General features: G+C 39.2%; 1 protein-coding gene across 1 annotated transcript in view; it reads right to left on the bottom strand.

Annotated features, from left to right (window-relative positions):
* Nucleotides 1-17,189, bottom strand: part of LEF1 (lymphoid enhancer binding factor 1) — a 167,272-nt gene that overhangs the window by 42,540 nt on the left and 107,543 nt on the right. Inside the window, exons 4-8 of the mRNA XM_042780933.1 lie at nucleotides 16,144-16,276; nucleotides 6,448-6,538; nucleotides 4,467-4,550; nucleotides 2,124-2,246; nucleotides 700-862 (exon numbers count right to left, since the gene is read on the bottom strand). Coding sequence (XP_042636867.1) covers nucleotides 700-862; nucleotides 2,124-2,246; nucleotides 4,467-4,550; nucleotides 6,448-6,538; nucleotides 16,144-16,276 — 594 coding nt within the window. The remainder of the gene's footprint in view (nucleotides 1-699; nucleotides 863-2,123; nucleotides 2,247-4,466; nucleotides 4,551-6,447; nucleotides 6,539-16,143; nucleotides 16,277-17,189) is intronic.

The following is a 17,189-nucleotide window of genomic DNA, read 5'->3' as shown; positions in this document are numbered from 1 at the left end:
GCATTGCTGGTCCCCTACAGGCCTTTCTGCAGCTCCCTAAATGAGCTGTGTGCTGTTCTGCTTTAGAGTCTACACACACATTATTCTATCTGAGAAGAGTCCAGAGTTCCCCACTGACTACTTGGCCAATGCCCAATCACCTCTCAGGCCTCAGCGTAAATACTATTTTCTCAGAGGGGCCTTCCCTAACTCCCAAATCAAAATGATGCACCTCCTGCCATTCTTTCTAACAGAAGCTTCCTCTTCACAGTCACATATTTATCACAATTTTAATTACATATATACTGGGTAATTCTTCATCTAATATCTATATCCTGTCACTAAACTTTAAGCTCTAAGAAGTCAAGGACTATTATTATTATTATTATTTTAGCAATTATTACCTAATGTCTAGCACACTGCCTGGCACACAAAACACAATGAATATGTGCTTAAAGAATGAAAATAGTAAAAACTGTTACCATTTTCAGAAAGGTTCCTATGGCCAAGGCAAGTTAAGGTGTGTTTACAATTTATTATATCATGTAACCCTCCCCAGGGTTATTACCCTGGTACCTTGTGTTCTTTGTCACTTCCTGTAGGGCCTAGTAGTTATACTAATGTTTCCAATGGCCACCTGATATGTAATTAAATTTGTGCAGTTTTAACAAAGCAGTACTATGGTTACCATAAACATTGGTATACATTCTCACTACTTACCCTTCTGCCTAGAATCTGGTTGATAGCTGCACTTTCCTTTAGAGTACACTCAGCTACGACATTTGCTCTCATTTCTTTCATGTATAACATAAAAGCATTCAGAGGTTTCTTAATGTGAGGTCTTTTTGGCTCCTGCTCCTTTCTCTGTTCGTGCTGAGGCTTCCTAAAAGGTGGTTGTGGTGGTGGTTGGGGGAGGGGGGAGGGGGAATAAGGAAGAGATGGGAGGAGAAGAGAAACAGAGCATCTGCTTACATCACTAGTCAAACTCAAAGCCTTTGGGCTCTCTACAAACCCCCAAAACACCAACAACTTTGAAGAGCAATGTTTGGTTCATTTGATGAAATACTGAGATACAAACAACCAAAACAGCTTTCTATTTCCTCACTGACTCTTCATGAGTAAGAATCCTTTGGTTAGAGAGAGTTTACCTATAGCTCTAGAAGTATTTGCACTTGGTAAAGAATTCTGCTGCTAGCCAAAAGGTCAGTGGTTCACACCTACCAGCCGCTGTGTGGGAGAAAAATGATGCAACCTGCTCCCACAACGATCTATAGCCTTGGAAACCCTATGGGACAGTTCTACCCTGTCCAACAGGGTTGCTGTGAGTCAGAAGTGACTCAGTGGCTGTGGCATTTTTTGTTTCTAAAAGTAGTATTTAACAACAAAGTGGAAATACATTTGGATTTGTAAAGAAGTTCCATCTAGGACCTTGAGGCCAGTTTCTTGTACCTCAGAATAAGTTGAACATACAGTACAGGTGGTCACACCTCTTTCAGGTTCTCAGAGGTTCTTAATTTTCTTGGGGTCAAGGGCTCTTTTGAGGAGCTAATGAAACTTTAGAACCTCTTCTCCAAATAAATGGCACATCGACTTCGTACACATTTGGACTATTACACGCTGTCTCGCAAGGCTCACCCTTCCATCTCCAGCCACAAACCCAAGATTAAGAAGGTCAACTACTAATCTTTTCAGGAAATTTATTCCTGCTTTAACACCCTATGGCAGTCCTGGCCCAGCAAGGAATCCTGGGTTTCACTCTTTTCCCTTAAATTCTGTGCATCTGAAATCTCAAACCAGAAAACTGCACTTCCAAAAGGAAATGCATTAAACCTCCGGTCTACTTCATTCAGGTACTAGCAGGTGCTTCCTAACACCCTAAACTGAATTAAAAACTGGTAGTAAATACTGAACAGCTCAAGATTATTCAATACCTAGGCCCTGTCTGTGCTCCTTTCTTATCTCAGAATAAAAATCTGAGCATTGAGAATCAAGCTGCTGAAAGTCATCAGGACAGAGCCTTCAAGGCACAACCACAACTGATTGTGACAATGTAAGTGACAGGGAAGGCCCAACAATAAAGAACTAATAGTGTTTAAACCCTCAGTATTTTCAAGCATTTGCAGATGAAGCCAGGTGCTACTTACACGTGCATTAGGTCACTGTCAGTGTGGGGATGCTCCTGTTTGACCTGAGGTGTTACAATGGCTGGATGAGGGATGCCAGTAGTGTGGGGACCAGGAGGACCGGGGATCATATGATGGGAAAACCTAAAAGAAGGAAAAAAAAGATGTACTAGTGGCTACTGTAGCAAAAACCTGGTGGAATTTCAAAATAGTCTATTAGCTGCTGTTGCAAAGTGTGAAAACACATCTCTTTATAAGTAGAAATATTAACTATAAATTATAGTGGGCTAATTTTTTTTTTAAATTTTCTATTATTAGGTGGACAATATTTATTATTACTCCCTGTATAACACTTTTTTTTTCAATCTACTAGCAGACTTTGACATTTTTCCTGAAAAGGCTCTAAGCCACAGAATTTTAAAAAAAAGGGAGGAATCACTTTTCTTGCAAAGCAGTTTTCAAATAAGAACTTTAATAAGAGCAATCACTGTACGTATAACACTTTATTAAAGTAATCTATTAAGATTTATTATGATTTTTAATTGGAAGCTAAAGATATCACACTTAAAAATCTCTCCCTCATAAGCAAACCATCACATTAAGAAGAGTTTTTGCCTATCACTGGTTTCTTCATTAATATTGTTATTGTTGTGTGCTGCTGAGTTCAGTCCAGCCCACAGCAATGCTATAGCAATCCTATTAGAACTTCCCCATAGGGTTTCCTAGATCATAATCTTCACAGGAACTCATAGCCAGGTCTTTCCTCCCACAGAGCTGCTGTGGGTTCGAACCAATTATTTGACCAATTATTTTTGGTCCCCCATTTAACGATGTTTCCATTAACATCATCCAAAATAATTTTCTATACAGAAAGAAGTGTTTAAGAGATCAGCCTTATGAAAAACTGCTAACAGAACTGAAAGGAAGGATTTACCTAAAAGGAAGGATGCAATTCTGAATCAAGGTAAAAAAAAAAAACTACATACAACAAAGACATACTTTTTCCCAAGTATGCTTGTAGAGTATGAAAATAATCTTAAAATATCCACCACCATCCAACACAAAGGAGGGAAACTGCCGTGCAAGAAAAATAAAATAAATAAAGACAGTACTTTCAACAAGTGCTTTGGGTAAATTTGGTTATGTTTTAGAAATTTTTGCTTTTCCAACTGTTTTAAAGTAAACATTTAATTCAATAAGGATAACATTCTTAGCCTTTCATCACAGCCTATACAATTAACTCCTTCAACTGAGACAGTGAAGGGATTCTGCTTGACTATGTAATATTTTAGGAAAAAATATTAAACAATTAAGGAGGTATAGTAAAAAAACAAGTATCTGATCAAATAATGAAGCTTTGCTAAGTATACTGTTTTCAAAGATACAGGATGTTGGTTATCTCTGCCTGTGAGAAACTCCTGTCATCAGATAGTTCTTCCAGTACTAGAAATAAGCATAATATATATATTTTTTTTGAGGGGAAAGGATATCAATTTTTCTATCCCCTCGACATCGAGGTTGGTAATTCACTGAACAAGTAATACATTTTTTAAAGCTGTAATTGAACATGGAAACTGCAAGTTTCATAACTATATAAAAAGTAAAGATTCACAACCAGTCAATAACCCAACAGCTTGCCTACCCTTGAAAAAGGCACACTGAACACAAAGATGATACACATCACGTGTGTGTACATCAAGCACAGGGCACAAAAGCCATCCTTTCCAGAAGCAAAGCATTACACAGAGCAGCCTCAGGTGTGGTATGGCAGGCCTCACAGAGCTTTGCTTGCACTAATGTATCCACACAGGGCCTGATTCACACACTAGGACCCACACCTCTTATGGCCTGACAGCTTGTGAGCACTGTTCTTTCTGTTCTCAAAGTCTTGGTCCAGGAAGGCTCTAGATTACCTGGGCATTTTCAATCACCTTCATATACTCAGTTACTACTTTGCTCAAAAGAAGCAAATTCTAGAACTCAGACCTAAACCATATTTATTCCCCCACCCCACTTTGCTCCATCCCCAGAATATTTTGAATCAAACAAGCTCTTCTTATAATGTCCACTTTTGGGACTTTTCACATCCCACAATCAAATGGCAATGAATACTTCTGGAGGCAATGTTTCCCAGTGTGGGTGAGTCAAGCTCACTGGTGGGTATGGCTGGTCCCCTTAGGCACAGCGTTGGTCTCCTACCCAGGAACATCTACGAGCCCTAGTGTGGGAGCCAGGCGCACTGCAGACAGACACGAGGTTAAGGTATGCACCCTCCTAGCCGACCAGAGGCAAGCAGAGGCACACAAGATGCAAGCGCAAGAAGAGCAACTTGTCCTCCAGTGCTCCATTTCCACCTCCACCTACCTGGACATGGAAGTGTCGACTGACAGTGAGGATGGGTAGGGTTGCCTGAATCCACCCGTGATGGGATATACAGGCTGACCTTGCCTGAGGTCACAGAAGAAAGGAACCCATCAATGACAAAACACCAGTTACCAACCAGCAATAAGAGTTTGATGCAGGGACAACAGGGAGGTAATTCAAATAGAATCTGTGGGTGTATTACAGGCCACAGAATTTCTTCAATTATCTACTTCCCTTCCTTACCCTCAACCCAACCAACACATCATTTTCCTTTTAGAAAAAAATCCCCCCACCCTCAACTTTAAAGGCAAACCAGTCTGTGTATTATTTGCCTTTTATCCCTTCCCCTCTCCCAATCCCATCAGTGCCTAGCACAATGCTTTGAACAAAGTAGGCATTTCCTATTGAATACAAAGGAGCTCTGGTAGCACAGTGGCTGAGGCACTTGCCTGCTAACCAGAAGGCTGGCTGTTCAAACCCACCAGCCACTCCTCGGAAGGAAGATGGAGCAATCTACTTCCATAGTGATACTGCCTTGGAAACCCAAGGAGGGGTGGGTTGCTATGAGTCGGGTCCGACTCAACAGCACATAACAACAACAACAACATCGAATATAAAGAAACCCTGAGAATAAGTGAAATATTCCTGTCAGAGAAGAATCTTAGTGAATTTTTTATCAACATCTTAGAGAACTTCAGAAAAGAGAAGAAAGAAGGAAATGAAAATTTATTCATATTTACACTGAAATGAACAAGCATTTTTAAAACACTGTAGACCCCCCCCCCCCCCACAGACTCATATTAGAGACAAGAAGTAAACGATCAATTCACTGGAATTCTTTTCTTTCCACCCTGGGAAATCCATCTTTCTCTCTGCTGTTCCCACATCTCACATGTTTTCTTAATACTACCTTTATTTCCAGCTGCCATTGCTGCAACTATGCACAGGATTATTGTCTGAAGTAGCTAAGTTCAAAAAGAATAATCAATCTAGGTCTGAAAGTATGTGCACAATCAATTCAATTAAAACAGAATTATTGACTGAGAGATACAGGGCTAGAGATAGTAAGAGACAGAGAGAGAGAAAGCTGGAACTTCCACAGCAGGATAACCATTCCTTGCTGAAGAAGCGAGATAATACTTGGATATAAAGGCAGGGAGACTAGAGAACCAGATTGAGAAAGGAGAAAAACATTTGCTAAAGTTGAAGATATGTTTTCCAGGATGTGAGAAATGGGGCAGGGAGCAATGGAGAGGGGATGGGAGTGGGTGGAGGAAAAGGTGTGTGCTAATAACAAAATGATAAAAATCGGCCACATTATATAAAATTATTCTTCCCAATTTTTCTTTTTTTAACCTTTAGAATTAAAAACATTAACGGTAGCAGTAAGAATTTTTTACAAATATATAAATCCAAATTTAATAAATAGTTAAAAAAAATAAATTTGAGTTCTGGAAAAAGCAAGCCCAAACATTAGTTTTTCACTCTTCTGAACTCAAACTGGATGTTCACTTCCTTTAACTCCAAAAGATGCTTTTATATTCTGAATTCCTCTCTAGTTAGTTGTTTTGTCATTTTCCTCAGCTGCCTATTTATAAGAAAAGGTGGATAAGCTTATGTTCCAAAATTATAAACTGTTCATAAAAAAACTAGAGAAAGAAAAACCACTGTGAGCTCTAACTTTGTACAGGCAAAGCAAATGCCCAAAGCCACAAACTGAATCCATAAAACTATAACCTTCAAAGGAAACTCTACACAGTCAATTTCTGTACATATTAAACAAACCGATTCAATCCATTTCAAAGTCTGTAAATTTTTTTAATCTTTTAAATTGAAATGAAACATAGTTAGCACCTTGCTTGCTGAAGTGAAATTTCTTCGACTCCTCAAGTGTTACTATTCATAATGGTAATTTCCATGAATGGAAAGTGTAAGAAGATGTGTTCAACTGCCTGGCTGCAGGTTGCAGGAAGGATCTTACCAGCCAAGAGGTGGGGTAATCTGTCCAACACCACCCGGAGACAGAGGATAAAAGGTGGGGATATCAGGAGCTGGAGGATGTCTGGACATGCCTATATAAAAAAAATAAAATAATGGAAAGGTACAGTTTTCAGATTGGCAAGACATTTGACCACAGAGCAATAGAAAAACAATGAAATGCTTTCTGCCATTAATAGTTCAGGTATTTAGTCACTAAATCCATTTAACTGAAGTCAGACTGTTAGCTTTTCTCAAGATTCCAACATCTGAGAAAGTCAGTCTTGGGAAACAGTGTATCTTGAAAAAGTAAATATATGGCCAGTGAAACAGTCACCAAAGCAAAGTTTTAAATTATTTGTTTTGCCCCTATTATTTCACTTCGGTTAAGAAAAATGGTTGGGCTTGTTTTTATGGAGAATGTGAAATTGTTTTGTGTAGTATGGGAAATGACAGCCCGCCATGGTGCTCAAAGATTAGGTAAATTGCCACTTTCATTATTTTCATTGGTTCCCTTATGGATATATAGATTTGGGAAATGGGATACCTCAGAGGATCAAAGATTAATTAGGAATCATCTTCAGCCCCCTAATGGTCACACTTGATATGATTCATTTGGTCTCTGCCACTTCAGCTCCAACTAAGCTCTTCATCAAGTTGGGTCCTCTGGGCACCAAGGTCAAGCTGTTCTGGATTAGTTGTATTCCACAGAAAATAAGAGTGCCACCAAATTGTTTCTTGAGCTCACACTCCCTGGAGCACACTGCCCTATAACTGTAAAAACCACCTCAAGATTATACCTAATCTTAGTCCCAAATGACATCCCTTTGTTTATACTTTACCTTAGGTGGAGGGGGAAAAAATGGAGTAAGATAAATACACAGGAATATAAAATATAGAAAGTTAAACTTAATGTAATCAAAGTAATTTGGAATAGAAAAAAAGGCACAAAGTTTTCTTTACACAGCTAATCATGACTTTAACAAGACCATTTCCATATATAAACACACTTTCCCAGGTTTAATACCCAGAATATGTCATTCAATGGTAGTAAACATACTCAGTATGTGGAATTAGGTGAGCACATGGAAGATATCAAAACACCTACTGACACTGAGTCAATTCCACCTCATAGCGACCCTATAGGACAGAGTAGAACTGTCCCATAGAGTTTCCAAGGTTGTAAATCTTTTAAGCTGATGGCCACATCTTTCTCCCAAAGAGTGGCCGGTGGGTTCGAACTGTCACCAACCTTTTGATTAACAGCTGAACCTAAACCACTGGACCACCAGAGCGCCTTACATGGAAGACACTATTTAAAAATTCTTTAAAAAAAAAAAAAAAAAAAAAACCTATTTAAAATTGTTTTATTTATTTAAATAGTTTTATTTATTTATTTAAAAAACTATTAAAATGCCTATTAATTTCACTTGGAACATAAAGGATACAGAAGGCCTTGAACCTATGGGAAGGCCTTAAGAAAAAAGTGTTGTCTATTTCCAAACTGGCATTTGACTGCTAACCGGAAAGTTGGCGTTTCAAACCCACCACAGCCACTCCTCGGAAGGAAGACTGGGCAATCTACTTCCGTAGTAACACCGCTTCGGAAACCCAAGGAGGGTTGCTATGAGTCAGGTTCGACTCATAGCACTGTGTGTTTTATAGAATGTAGGTCGTAAAGAGAAAAGTCTTTAATATCTTTCACTCTCTTTTTCAACAGTTGGTTGTTGTTGTTAGGTGCTATTGAGTCAGCTCCAACTCATAGTGACTCCATGTACAACAGAACAAAATACTGCCCAGGCCTGCACTATCCTCACAATCCTTGCTATACTTGATCCCATTGTTGTAGCCACTGTGTCATTCCATCTTGTTGAGGGCCTCCCCCTTTTTGGTTGACCCTCCACAATTTACCAAGGATGATACCCTTTCCCAGGAAATGGTACTTCTGACAACATGACCAAACTAGGTGAGATGAGGTCTGGCCACTCTGGCTTCCAAGGAGCATTCTGCTGCACTTCTTCCAGGACAGATTTGTTGTATGAACAAAGTTTATGTAAGATCATCTCATGTTTTGTTGTTTTTAAAAGAACAGTCTCAAGCCTCCTTTTAAAATATATGGCTAGAAATATTGATTATTTTGGCCACATTGTCCCCCAAATTTTATATTCTGGGATTTTTTTCCTCAGGTCTGGAATGGTTCAGGTTGCATAGGTGATCCTAAGGAGTCTACAGTGGTGAGACATGACATGTATATATTACCTGGTAGCTGGTTCCACCTTTCTGTCTTCCTCATCCTAAGATTGAGATACCTTCCTCAATCTCTGAGTCTGCAAGGGATTGCTCAGGTTTGAGCAGAAAAACCAAACAGACTCAGAGAAAGTTTAGAAACTGGAACGTTTCATTATATTAACTTGAAAGTCATGGTTAGAGATTGCGTTACTATTATTGTCATTGAGTTGTCTCTGACTCATGGCAGCCCCAAGTACAACAGAATGAAACTTTGCTCAGTTCTGTGCCATCTTTACAATAGTTAGTAGGCTCAAGTCCATTGCTATGTATTTTGAGTTTCTTCCAACCTTAGGGACTTATCTTCCAGCATTGTATCAGACAATATTCTGTCATGATCTATCAGTTTCCATTGACTGATTTTTGGAAGTAAATTTCCAGGCTTTTCTTCTTAGTCTGTGTGCAAGCCACCACAGTCTGACAAACAGATAGATGGGCGGTAATTTAGAGGTCAAAGACTAGCTCTGAATTATCTATTGTAATTCTTTTATTTTATAGATGTGGAAATTGAGGTCTAGAGAAGTTAAGTGACAGTTCAGACACCCTGTTCAAGTATATATAAAATATGTTTTAGTACAGTAATTTTATCACTGGGATGCAAATAAGTAACTTGCTTGCAATCACAGTGCAAGTCTTTAAACAAACAAGCCTAAAAACTTTACTCTCCTCTCTAGTTCATATTCTAAGTGTACTTAGAATAGAGCATCAGGTAATTACAGAACAAAACATACAAACTAGATGGACTTGGTTTTTTTTGGTTAAAAGGAGGAAGGAGGGAACCTGACATTCATTTAGCACTTGCAACATGCCAGGTCCTATAAGTCAGGTAGGGTCGAGTGCACTCCCACTCATGGCAGCCCCATGTGTTTTCAGAATAGGATTTTCTTTTCTTTAAATCTTGTTGTGATTTGGGTAAAAGTTTACAGAGCAAATTCATATATACTTTGTCTCATGACATTGAATGCAATTTCCCACAATGCAACAGCTGCCCTCTCACTTCCTCCCCATAGTTACCTCTGCCCTGTGTCCTTCCTTCCCTGTATTCCTGCCCCCTGAGCTGTCTCCCTGTGCATACACAGCCCTTCTATTCTCCAATGACTGATCTCTCCAAGGAGTGTAACCACCAATGTAAACGTTCAGCTCATATGCCTATCTTTTGTTTGGCTGGAAGCCACAGGAGGGGGTTCAATTCCAGACCTGAAGGGCAGCTAGGGGCCATAGTCCTAGGTGTTCCACCAGGCTCCATCAGACCAGCAAACCTGGTCCTTTTTAAAAAAAAAAAAAAAAAAAATACGATTTTGAGTTTTGTTTCACATTGTTCTTCCACTCTGTCCAGGATCTCCTACATAGACACCCCAGAATAGGATTTTCAGTGGCTCATTTTTCAGAAGTAGATCAGCAGGGCTTTTTTCCAAGGCACCTCTGGCTACGCTCATACCTCCAACCTTTCAGTTAGCAGCTGAGTGTGTTCACTGTCCGCACCAAATTTGACTGTAGCTATTGAATTCTACGGGAGCTCCGGTAGCATAGTGGCTAAGGCACTTGACTGCTAACCAGAAGGCTGGCGGTTCAAACCCACCAGCCACTCCTCGGAAGGAAGATGGGGCAATCTACTTCCGTAGTGATACTGCCTCGGAAACCCAAGGAGGGGTCACTATGAGTCAGGTGTGACTCGACGGTACATAACAACAACAACAAATTGAATTCTACTCATTGTCCACATGCCCTGCCCTGCTTCCATTTTCTCCCAACTCTTCTAGCTCTGAGAAATCTCTCTCTCCTTTGAAACTACAACATTTTATTTGCACTTTTAACATGGAACTTGGGATGTTTTTCATTTTCTTTTATAGTCAGTCTCTACCAATGATTTCCCGCATGAGCTTATACACTGCTTGAAAAAGAGAGACCATGTTTTACCAATCTACAGATGAAACCATAATTGTCTGCAGAGGAAGCTCTCAGCAAATATTTTTGAATGACTGAACAAACAAGTAAGTGAAATAAAACAATTAAAATTGACCCATTTCCTATGCAGGGCCAATATGATCAACATTTTAAAGCTTGCACATGATGTCACTTAGGTGATTCCCACCCACCCACTGCCAATGAGTTCATTCCAACTCACAGCAACTCTTTAAGACAGAGTAGAAGTGCCTCATAGGGTTTCCAAGGCTGTAAATCTTTGTAGAACCAGACTGTCTCATTGTTCTTCTGCAGAGGGCTGGTGGGTTCAAACCACTGACCTTTTGGTTAGCAGCTGAATGCTTTAACCACTACACTACCACAGCTCCTTGACTTAGATGATTAAGTTAGTAGTAAATCATCTAGGTTTTCCAATATCTTATTGTTGTTTTACAATCCTGGAAGTGTATGCCTTTCACGGATTCCTAGGAGCGTATGCCTCTCCACCAGCTACCATGTTACTGAAGACATTGTTGTGTTGTTGTTATGTGCCGTCGAGTTGGACTTGACTATAGAGACCCCTCCTTGGGTTTCCGAGCAGTATCTACCGAAGTAGATTGCCCCATCTTCCTTCTGAGGAGTGGCTGGTGGGTTTGAACCGCCAGCCTTCTGGTTAGCAGTCAAGTTCCTTAGGCACTATGCTACCAGAGCTCCTACTGAAGACACATTCCACATTATTTATTCAACTCAAAAACCAAAACCAAACTCACTGCCATTGAGTCAATTCAGACTCATATGACCCTCATTGGGTTTCTGAGGCTGTAAATCTTTAAGAAAGTAGATTGCCCCATCTTCCTTCCACAGAGCAGTTAGTGGGTTTGAACCACTGACCTTCTGGTTAGCCTTATCCACTACGCCACCAGAGCGCCTTATTTATTTATTCAAGTAAAGCGAAACAAAACAAAAAAAACCCCAGCAAACTTACTGCCCTTGAGTTGATTTGACTCATAGCAACCCCTCCTTGGGTTTCCGAGGTGGTATCTCCACAGAAGTAACTTGTTGTTGTTGTTGTTAATTGCCATCGAGTCGGTTAATATATGCCAGAGGCAATAATCAGCATCAGGATAATATTAAAAATATTTAAAATTTTAAAGTAAATTACATAAATTTAGAGGAGCTCTGGTAGCATAGTGCCTAAGGCACTTGACTGCTAACCAGAAGGCTGGCGGTTCAAACCCACCAGCCACTCCTCAGAAGGAAGGTTGGGCAATCCTACTTCCGTAGTGATACTGCCTCGGAAACCCAAGGAGGGGTCACTATGAGTCGGGGCCGACTCGACGGCAAACAACAACAACAACAACATAAATTTAGATAAAATTTTTCTGGAGTCAGACTGTACGGATTAATATAGCAAGTTTGCCATCCATTCACCATGTATCTTTGAAGAAGTTATTTAATTTTTATTGTAAAATCAGAATAACAACAGAACAGGGGTTGTTGAGAGGGATATGAACTAGTATATATAATTCCAAACAGTGCTTGGTACATAATTGTGCCCTTTACATGTTTTGTTTTGTTATTTATAAGGATAAAGTGGATAATACATAGTTATAAACAGGTACCTAAATCCAGTACTTCCTTTAATGGTGTTTCTTTTTAACATTTTTACCAGACTGATAAGGAGTACCAAAAAAAACTAATGTTAGCTTCCTTTCCTTTTCCTTCATACACACACACACATACACACACACACACAATTACACACAGGGAGGGGGGAGCTAATGAGCTTCCCTATAGGAATAGATGGAGAAGAATGCAAAATCATGTAAGTTTTCAGGACAAAATAAAGAAACTGCAATCAATCAGACAAACTTCAAGTCATAACCAAAGTTCCTTCTCTAAAATTACAGAAAATTAAAAAAAAAAAAAAATTAAGAAGCAATGATGCAGATTTCAGTTAGAGATGCCAAAAAAAAAAAAAAAAAAAAAAATTATGATAGCAGTTAAGAGATGGGAACAGAAGAGAAAATGTAAGTGTAATCGGCAACAAGTTATAAATTTCTTTTTTTTAAATGAATGGCCCCAGAATTCTTCAGAAGAAAACTAGTGATCCATGATATATGGCTCTCTTAAATAAATTCATGTTTAAAAGTGCTTAGAACAGGGCCTAGGATCTATACAGTAAAGCACTATGTAACTATTAGAGCTCTGGTGGCATAGTGTCTAAGGCATTTGACTGCTAACTAGAAGATTGGCGATTCAACGCCCCCCACCCCCCCACCCCACGCTGCTCTGTGGAAGGAAGATGGGGCAATCTACTTCTGTAAAGATTTACCATCTCGGAATCCCAGTAAGGGCTGCTATGAGTTGAAATCAACTTGATGGCAGAGTTTGGTTTGCTCCAACTGCTAAGGAGCTCTGGTGGTGCAGCGGTTAAGGCATTCGGCTGTTAACCAAAATGTTGATGGTTTGAACTCACCAGCTGCTCCGTAGAACAAAGATGAGGCAGTCAGTCTATTTCCCTAAAGATTTATAGCCTTGGAAACCCGATGGGGGCTGCAGTAAGTCAGAACAGACTTAATGTCAGTGAATTTGGTTTTGTGTATGTGTGTGTTTTGGTATATAACTGTTGGTTAAAGACTTTTAAAAAATATGTATATTACTCACATTTTATTGCTAATAGTTTGAGACTTTTATATGTATGTTTAATCATCATTTAGAGCTTTATGGCTCCCAGATGTGCATCTCTAGCTCAGACTCTGATCTGAGATTGTGACCCCACATGTTAAACTGCCCTGCCCACATGTCTCCCCTCAGATACCTCAAAGACATCTTAACTCACTGTGAACAAGATTATATTCTTATTTTTCCCTCTTACACTCAGTCTTCTCCCTAAGATCCCTAGCATAGTTTCCTTTCTCACCCTATATCCACAGTTGTGGTAGTTAAGATTATGTGTTAATTTGGCTGGTTGTGGTTCTGAGTGGCTGTGCAGCTGGATGTAGTTATTACCCACCCATGATTAGACTGTAATCAGGTCCATGGTGGAATCTGCTGTGAGCAGCTAAGTAGGTACCTTTGTGGTGTGGCCTGCTTCCAGTATATAAGAAGCAGCTTTGAGAAAAGTCTCTAGCTTTTTGGCATGCTTGGATCCTGCATTTGGCCAAGTCTTCATCCAATGGCCTGCTGTACTGTCTGCCAATCTGGGGATTGTTCCTGGACTTGAACGAGTGGCCTGCCGTGTGCATGTGAATCTTGGAAATGTGCCATTCTACTTGCCAATCTTGGGTTTATCAGCCTCAGCAACCAGCAGCTTCATGAGTTAAGGGAAGCCTGCAGCTCCAGTGGGCCTGGAATAAGAGGTACAACTGCAGCCCAAGGTTGAGGGGCCTTCATCTGGCCCCTAGAGCTGGCACTCTGAATTTGGACTTCTAGTCATCTGAACTGTAAGGGAATAAATTCCTGTTTGTTAAACCCATCCATTTGTGGTATTTGTTATAGGAGCACTAGAGAACCGAGTCCTTTTGATATTTCTTATTTTTTATATGCCCATGATAAAGGGCAAGAAGGATTGGGGGAGGACTTAGAATGAAGAATAAACAAGGGCAAACCTGGAAACTACTGCATAAGTGATTCTCATCCTCTGAGTCAGGATTAACTCAACAGCAATTGGTTTGGTTTTTGGTTTGGTTGAGAAGAGGTACTTGGGCTCCACTTGAGTTAGAAGTCCAACAGTAACTAATTTCTCAAATAAGTTTTCCATTTGAACTGTGGAGGTAATTGAAAGTATTAAGGATTAAACCTAAAAGTGTTAATGGAAACAACACTTAGCCTTCAGAAGTCACTCTTTTTCATATGCTTACTAAATTCTGTTGTCCGTTATAAGTCAAAGATAAAAACAAAAATCAAACCAGTTGCTGTCAAACAGATTCTGACTCAGGTCTTTCTTCTAAAGTGCCTTTGGGTGAATTTGAACTTCCAATCTTTTGGTTAAGAGTCAAGTACATTAACTGCTTGTACCACCCAGGAACAAAAGGATGAAATGCAGGAGGTGGAAAATTTTAACCTTCACATTCTCTGTTTTTATTTGGTTTTATAGGATTTTGAACCTCAAGACACTAGTAAGCTTGAAGTATGCATGTGCACGGAAAGAGCAAAGGCCATCCTATGAGCAAATTCACCCTTTCTTTTCTGTGTTATCCTCCCCTGGTAATCACCAAAGAATTACTTCTTTTTTTCTATGAAACCCTTTTCTTAACTTTCTACAATAGTGATCTCATGCAATATTAGTCCTTCTGTGATTGATTAACTTCACTCAGCATAACAGCCTCTAAGTTCATTCATGTTATGAGATGTTTCACATATTCATCATTGTTCTTTAACATCGTGTAGTATTCCATTATGTATACGTATCATAGTTCGTTGATCCATTCATCTGCTGATGGGCATTTCGGTTGTTTCCATCTTTTTGCTATTACTGTTAATAGCTCATGGGTGGTCAAATATCTGTTTGTGTCACAGCTCTTAGCAAATTCATCCTTGACGTTTGCCCTAAGCTGACCATATCAGAAGACTTGAAGAACCAGAGATCTGTGTCCTACAACCATAGACACATTCATATACATTACATAGAACTTTTTTTTTATTTTCCAGAGCCCTGGTGGTGCAGCAGTTAAAGCAGTGGGCTGCTAACTGAGAGGTTGGCAGTTCACATCTACCAGCTGCTCCATGAGAGAAACATGTGGCAATCTGCTTCTGTTAAGATTTACAACCTTAGGAACTCTAATAGGGCAGTTCTACTCTGTCCTGTAGGGTTGCTGAGCCAGAATCAACTTCATGGCAATGGGTTTCATTTGGTTTTATGCTGTATGTTTTTCTGTAAATGAAATAAGAAGCAGAACTTGATAGTAATATGAAGAAGCAAAATATGATTCATGCTGCTGTCAATCTAAACACAGAGAGTTTGTATTTTAATTATTATTTATAACATCTAAATGGTAAATTAAAAAATAGAAGAAAAAATACAATGGAGATATAACTGTATGACCAAAAGAAATCATAAAAGGATGAAAAAGAGAACATTTGAAGTGAAAAGACCCTACTTTGCCCCTTCTCTAACTTCTTTTACGTTTCTATCAATACCTTCTGTATAGGCTAAAAATCAATGGATACTAGGGGGAACACTGAATATTTAGTATATCTGTAGAACATATTGGATAATACTGTAGATCAGAGATTTTGAGAGTTGTCACTTTGATTGAAAATAACCTTCCTAGGCTTTTCTTGTTTCTTAGTAGCAAAAAAATAAAAGAAGCAACAACAGACTGCTGTGGGTTTATAGAGAATTACTATCAAGTAAATTACTCTTATCTCTTTCAAATGTATTTTGATCCACTCAGTGACACGGAGAAAAGACAATGGTAGGGTTACTTGAGCACCACAGGGGGACCAACTGAAGGCCTTGGAACCCTGTTCAGATAAAGGACGGGGCTCAGAAGGTAGGTGCTCTCACCTTGTTTGGAGTTGACATCTGATGGGATGTGTGATGGGTGTGATCCTGGAGAAAAGTGCTCATCGCTGTAAGTGATGAGGGGCGTTAGAGGATGGACCGCATGGGATGGCTGCACCACGGGCACTTTATTTGACTGCAAAGTAACAACAAAGTCAATAGTCAATGAGGATGCCCAGCTCATGTGTCCTTTCCCCAAGAAAAATCTGCATTATAGAAGTAACTGGCTGTCAGCATAAATCCAGCAATCATCTTTGGACCCTGGACAACTACAATCATCTGCTGTATACATTTAAATCCTCAGAATTTTTCTTTGTTAAATATTCCTCAAATTCATGACTGTCCCACTATACCAAAAAACTACCACTTATTTAGCCCAGGCCCTTTTGGGGATCAAGGCTGGTCTCTATTATTCCATATGACATGAATCTTTGTATGTACATGTTTATGCACCCTTTTGAAGTCTCCTCACATTAACTTCCACAAAGAGTTTCTGGAGCAAAAGTTATGAACATTATATAAGCTTTTGTCCATTAAATATGTCTGGCATAACAAAGGCATTAAAATTGTTCTATAAACAAATAAATGAGTATATTTATAAACAGACCAATAAATATAAATTTGGTACACTGATATCCCCCCCTTAGCTCATAAATTCATAATTCTATAGTTGTACATCCTTAAGAATCATGTCACAAAATTTCTCTCCATGTTTTATCAGTTTGCTTTGTCAATGAGTCATGACTATTCAGTTCAGCTTCTGGTTCTTTACTTCCAGACATCTTAATTGATGAAAGGCGATTTCCGATCTTGAGTTTAACTGGATAATAGGAAATACAGCCTGTAAGAACTTCTGAAATTGTTAACATTTTTCTATTGTAACATTCTTTCTATGTCTATACTTGCTTAAAAATAAATTTTATTGTTTTATTTGCAAATCTAAAACTACTTAACAGTAAAAGGTTCAGGCTATTTATTTGGATTTTGTTAACTTGGAATCTGATCATTCTCATTGGGTAAGGTGGCAGTTTATTTTTTCAAGAAAAGGC

The sequence above is a fragment of the Orycteropus afer genome, unplaced genomic scaffold (genome assembly GCF_000298275.1).
Source record: "Orycteropus afer afer isolate SDZICR_OR568_19922 unplaced genomic scaffold, OryAfe1.0 scaffold00071, whole genome shotgun sequence".
NCBI lineage: Eukaryota > Metazoa > Chordata > Mammalia > Tubulidentata > Orycteropodidae > Orycteropus > Orycteropus afer.
Note: the sequence above shows the minus strand (reverse complement) of the source record. Positions and strands in the feature narration are given on the sequence as shown.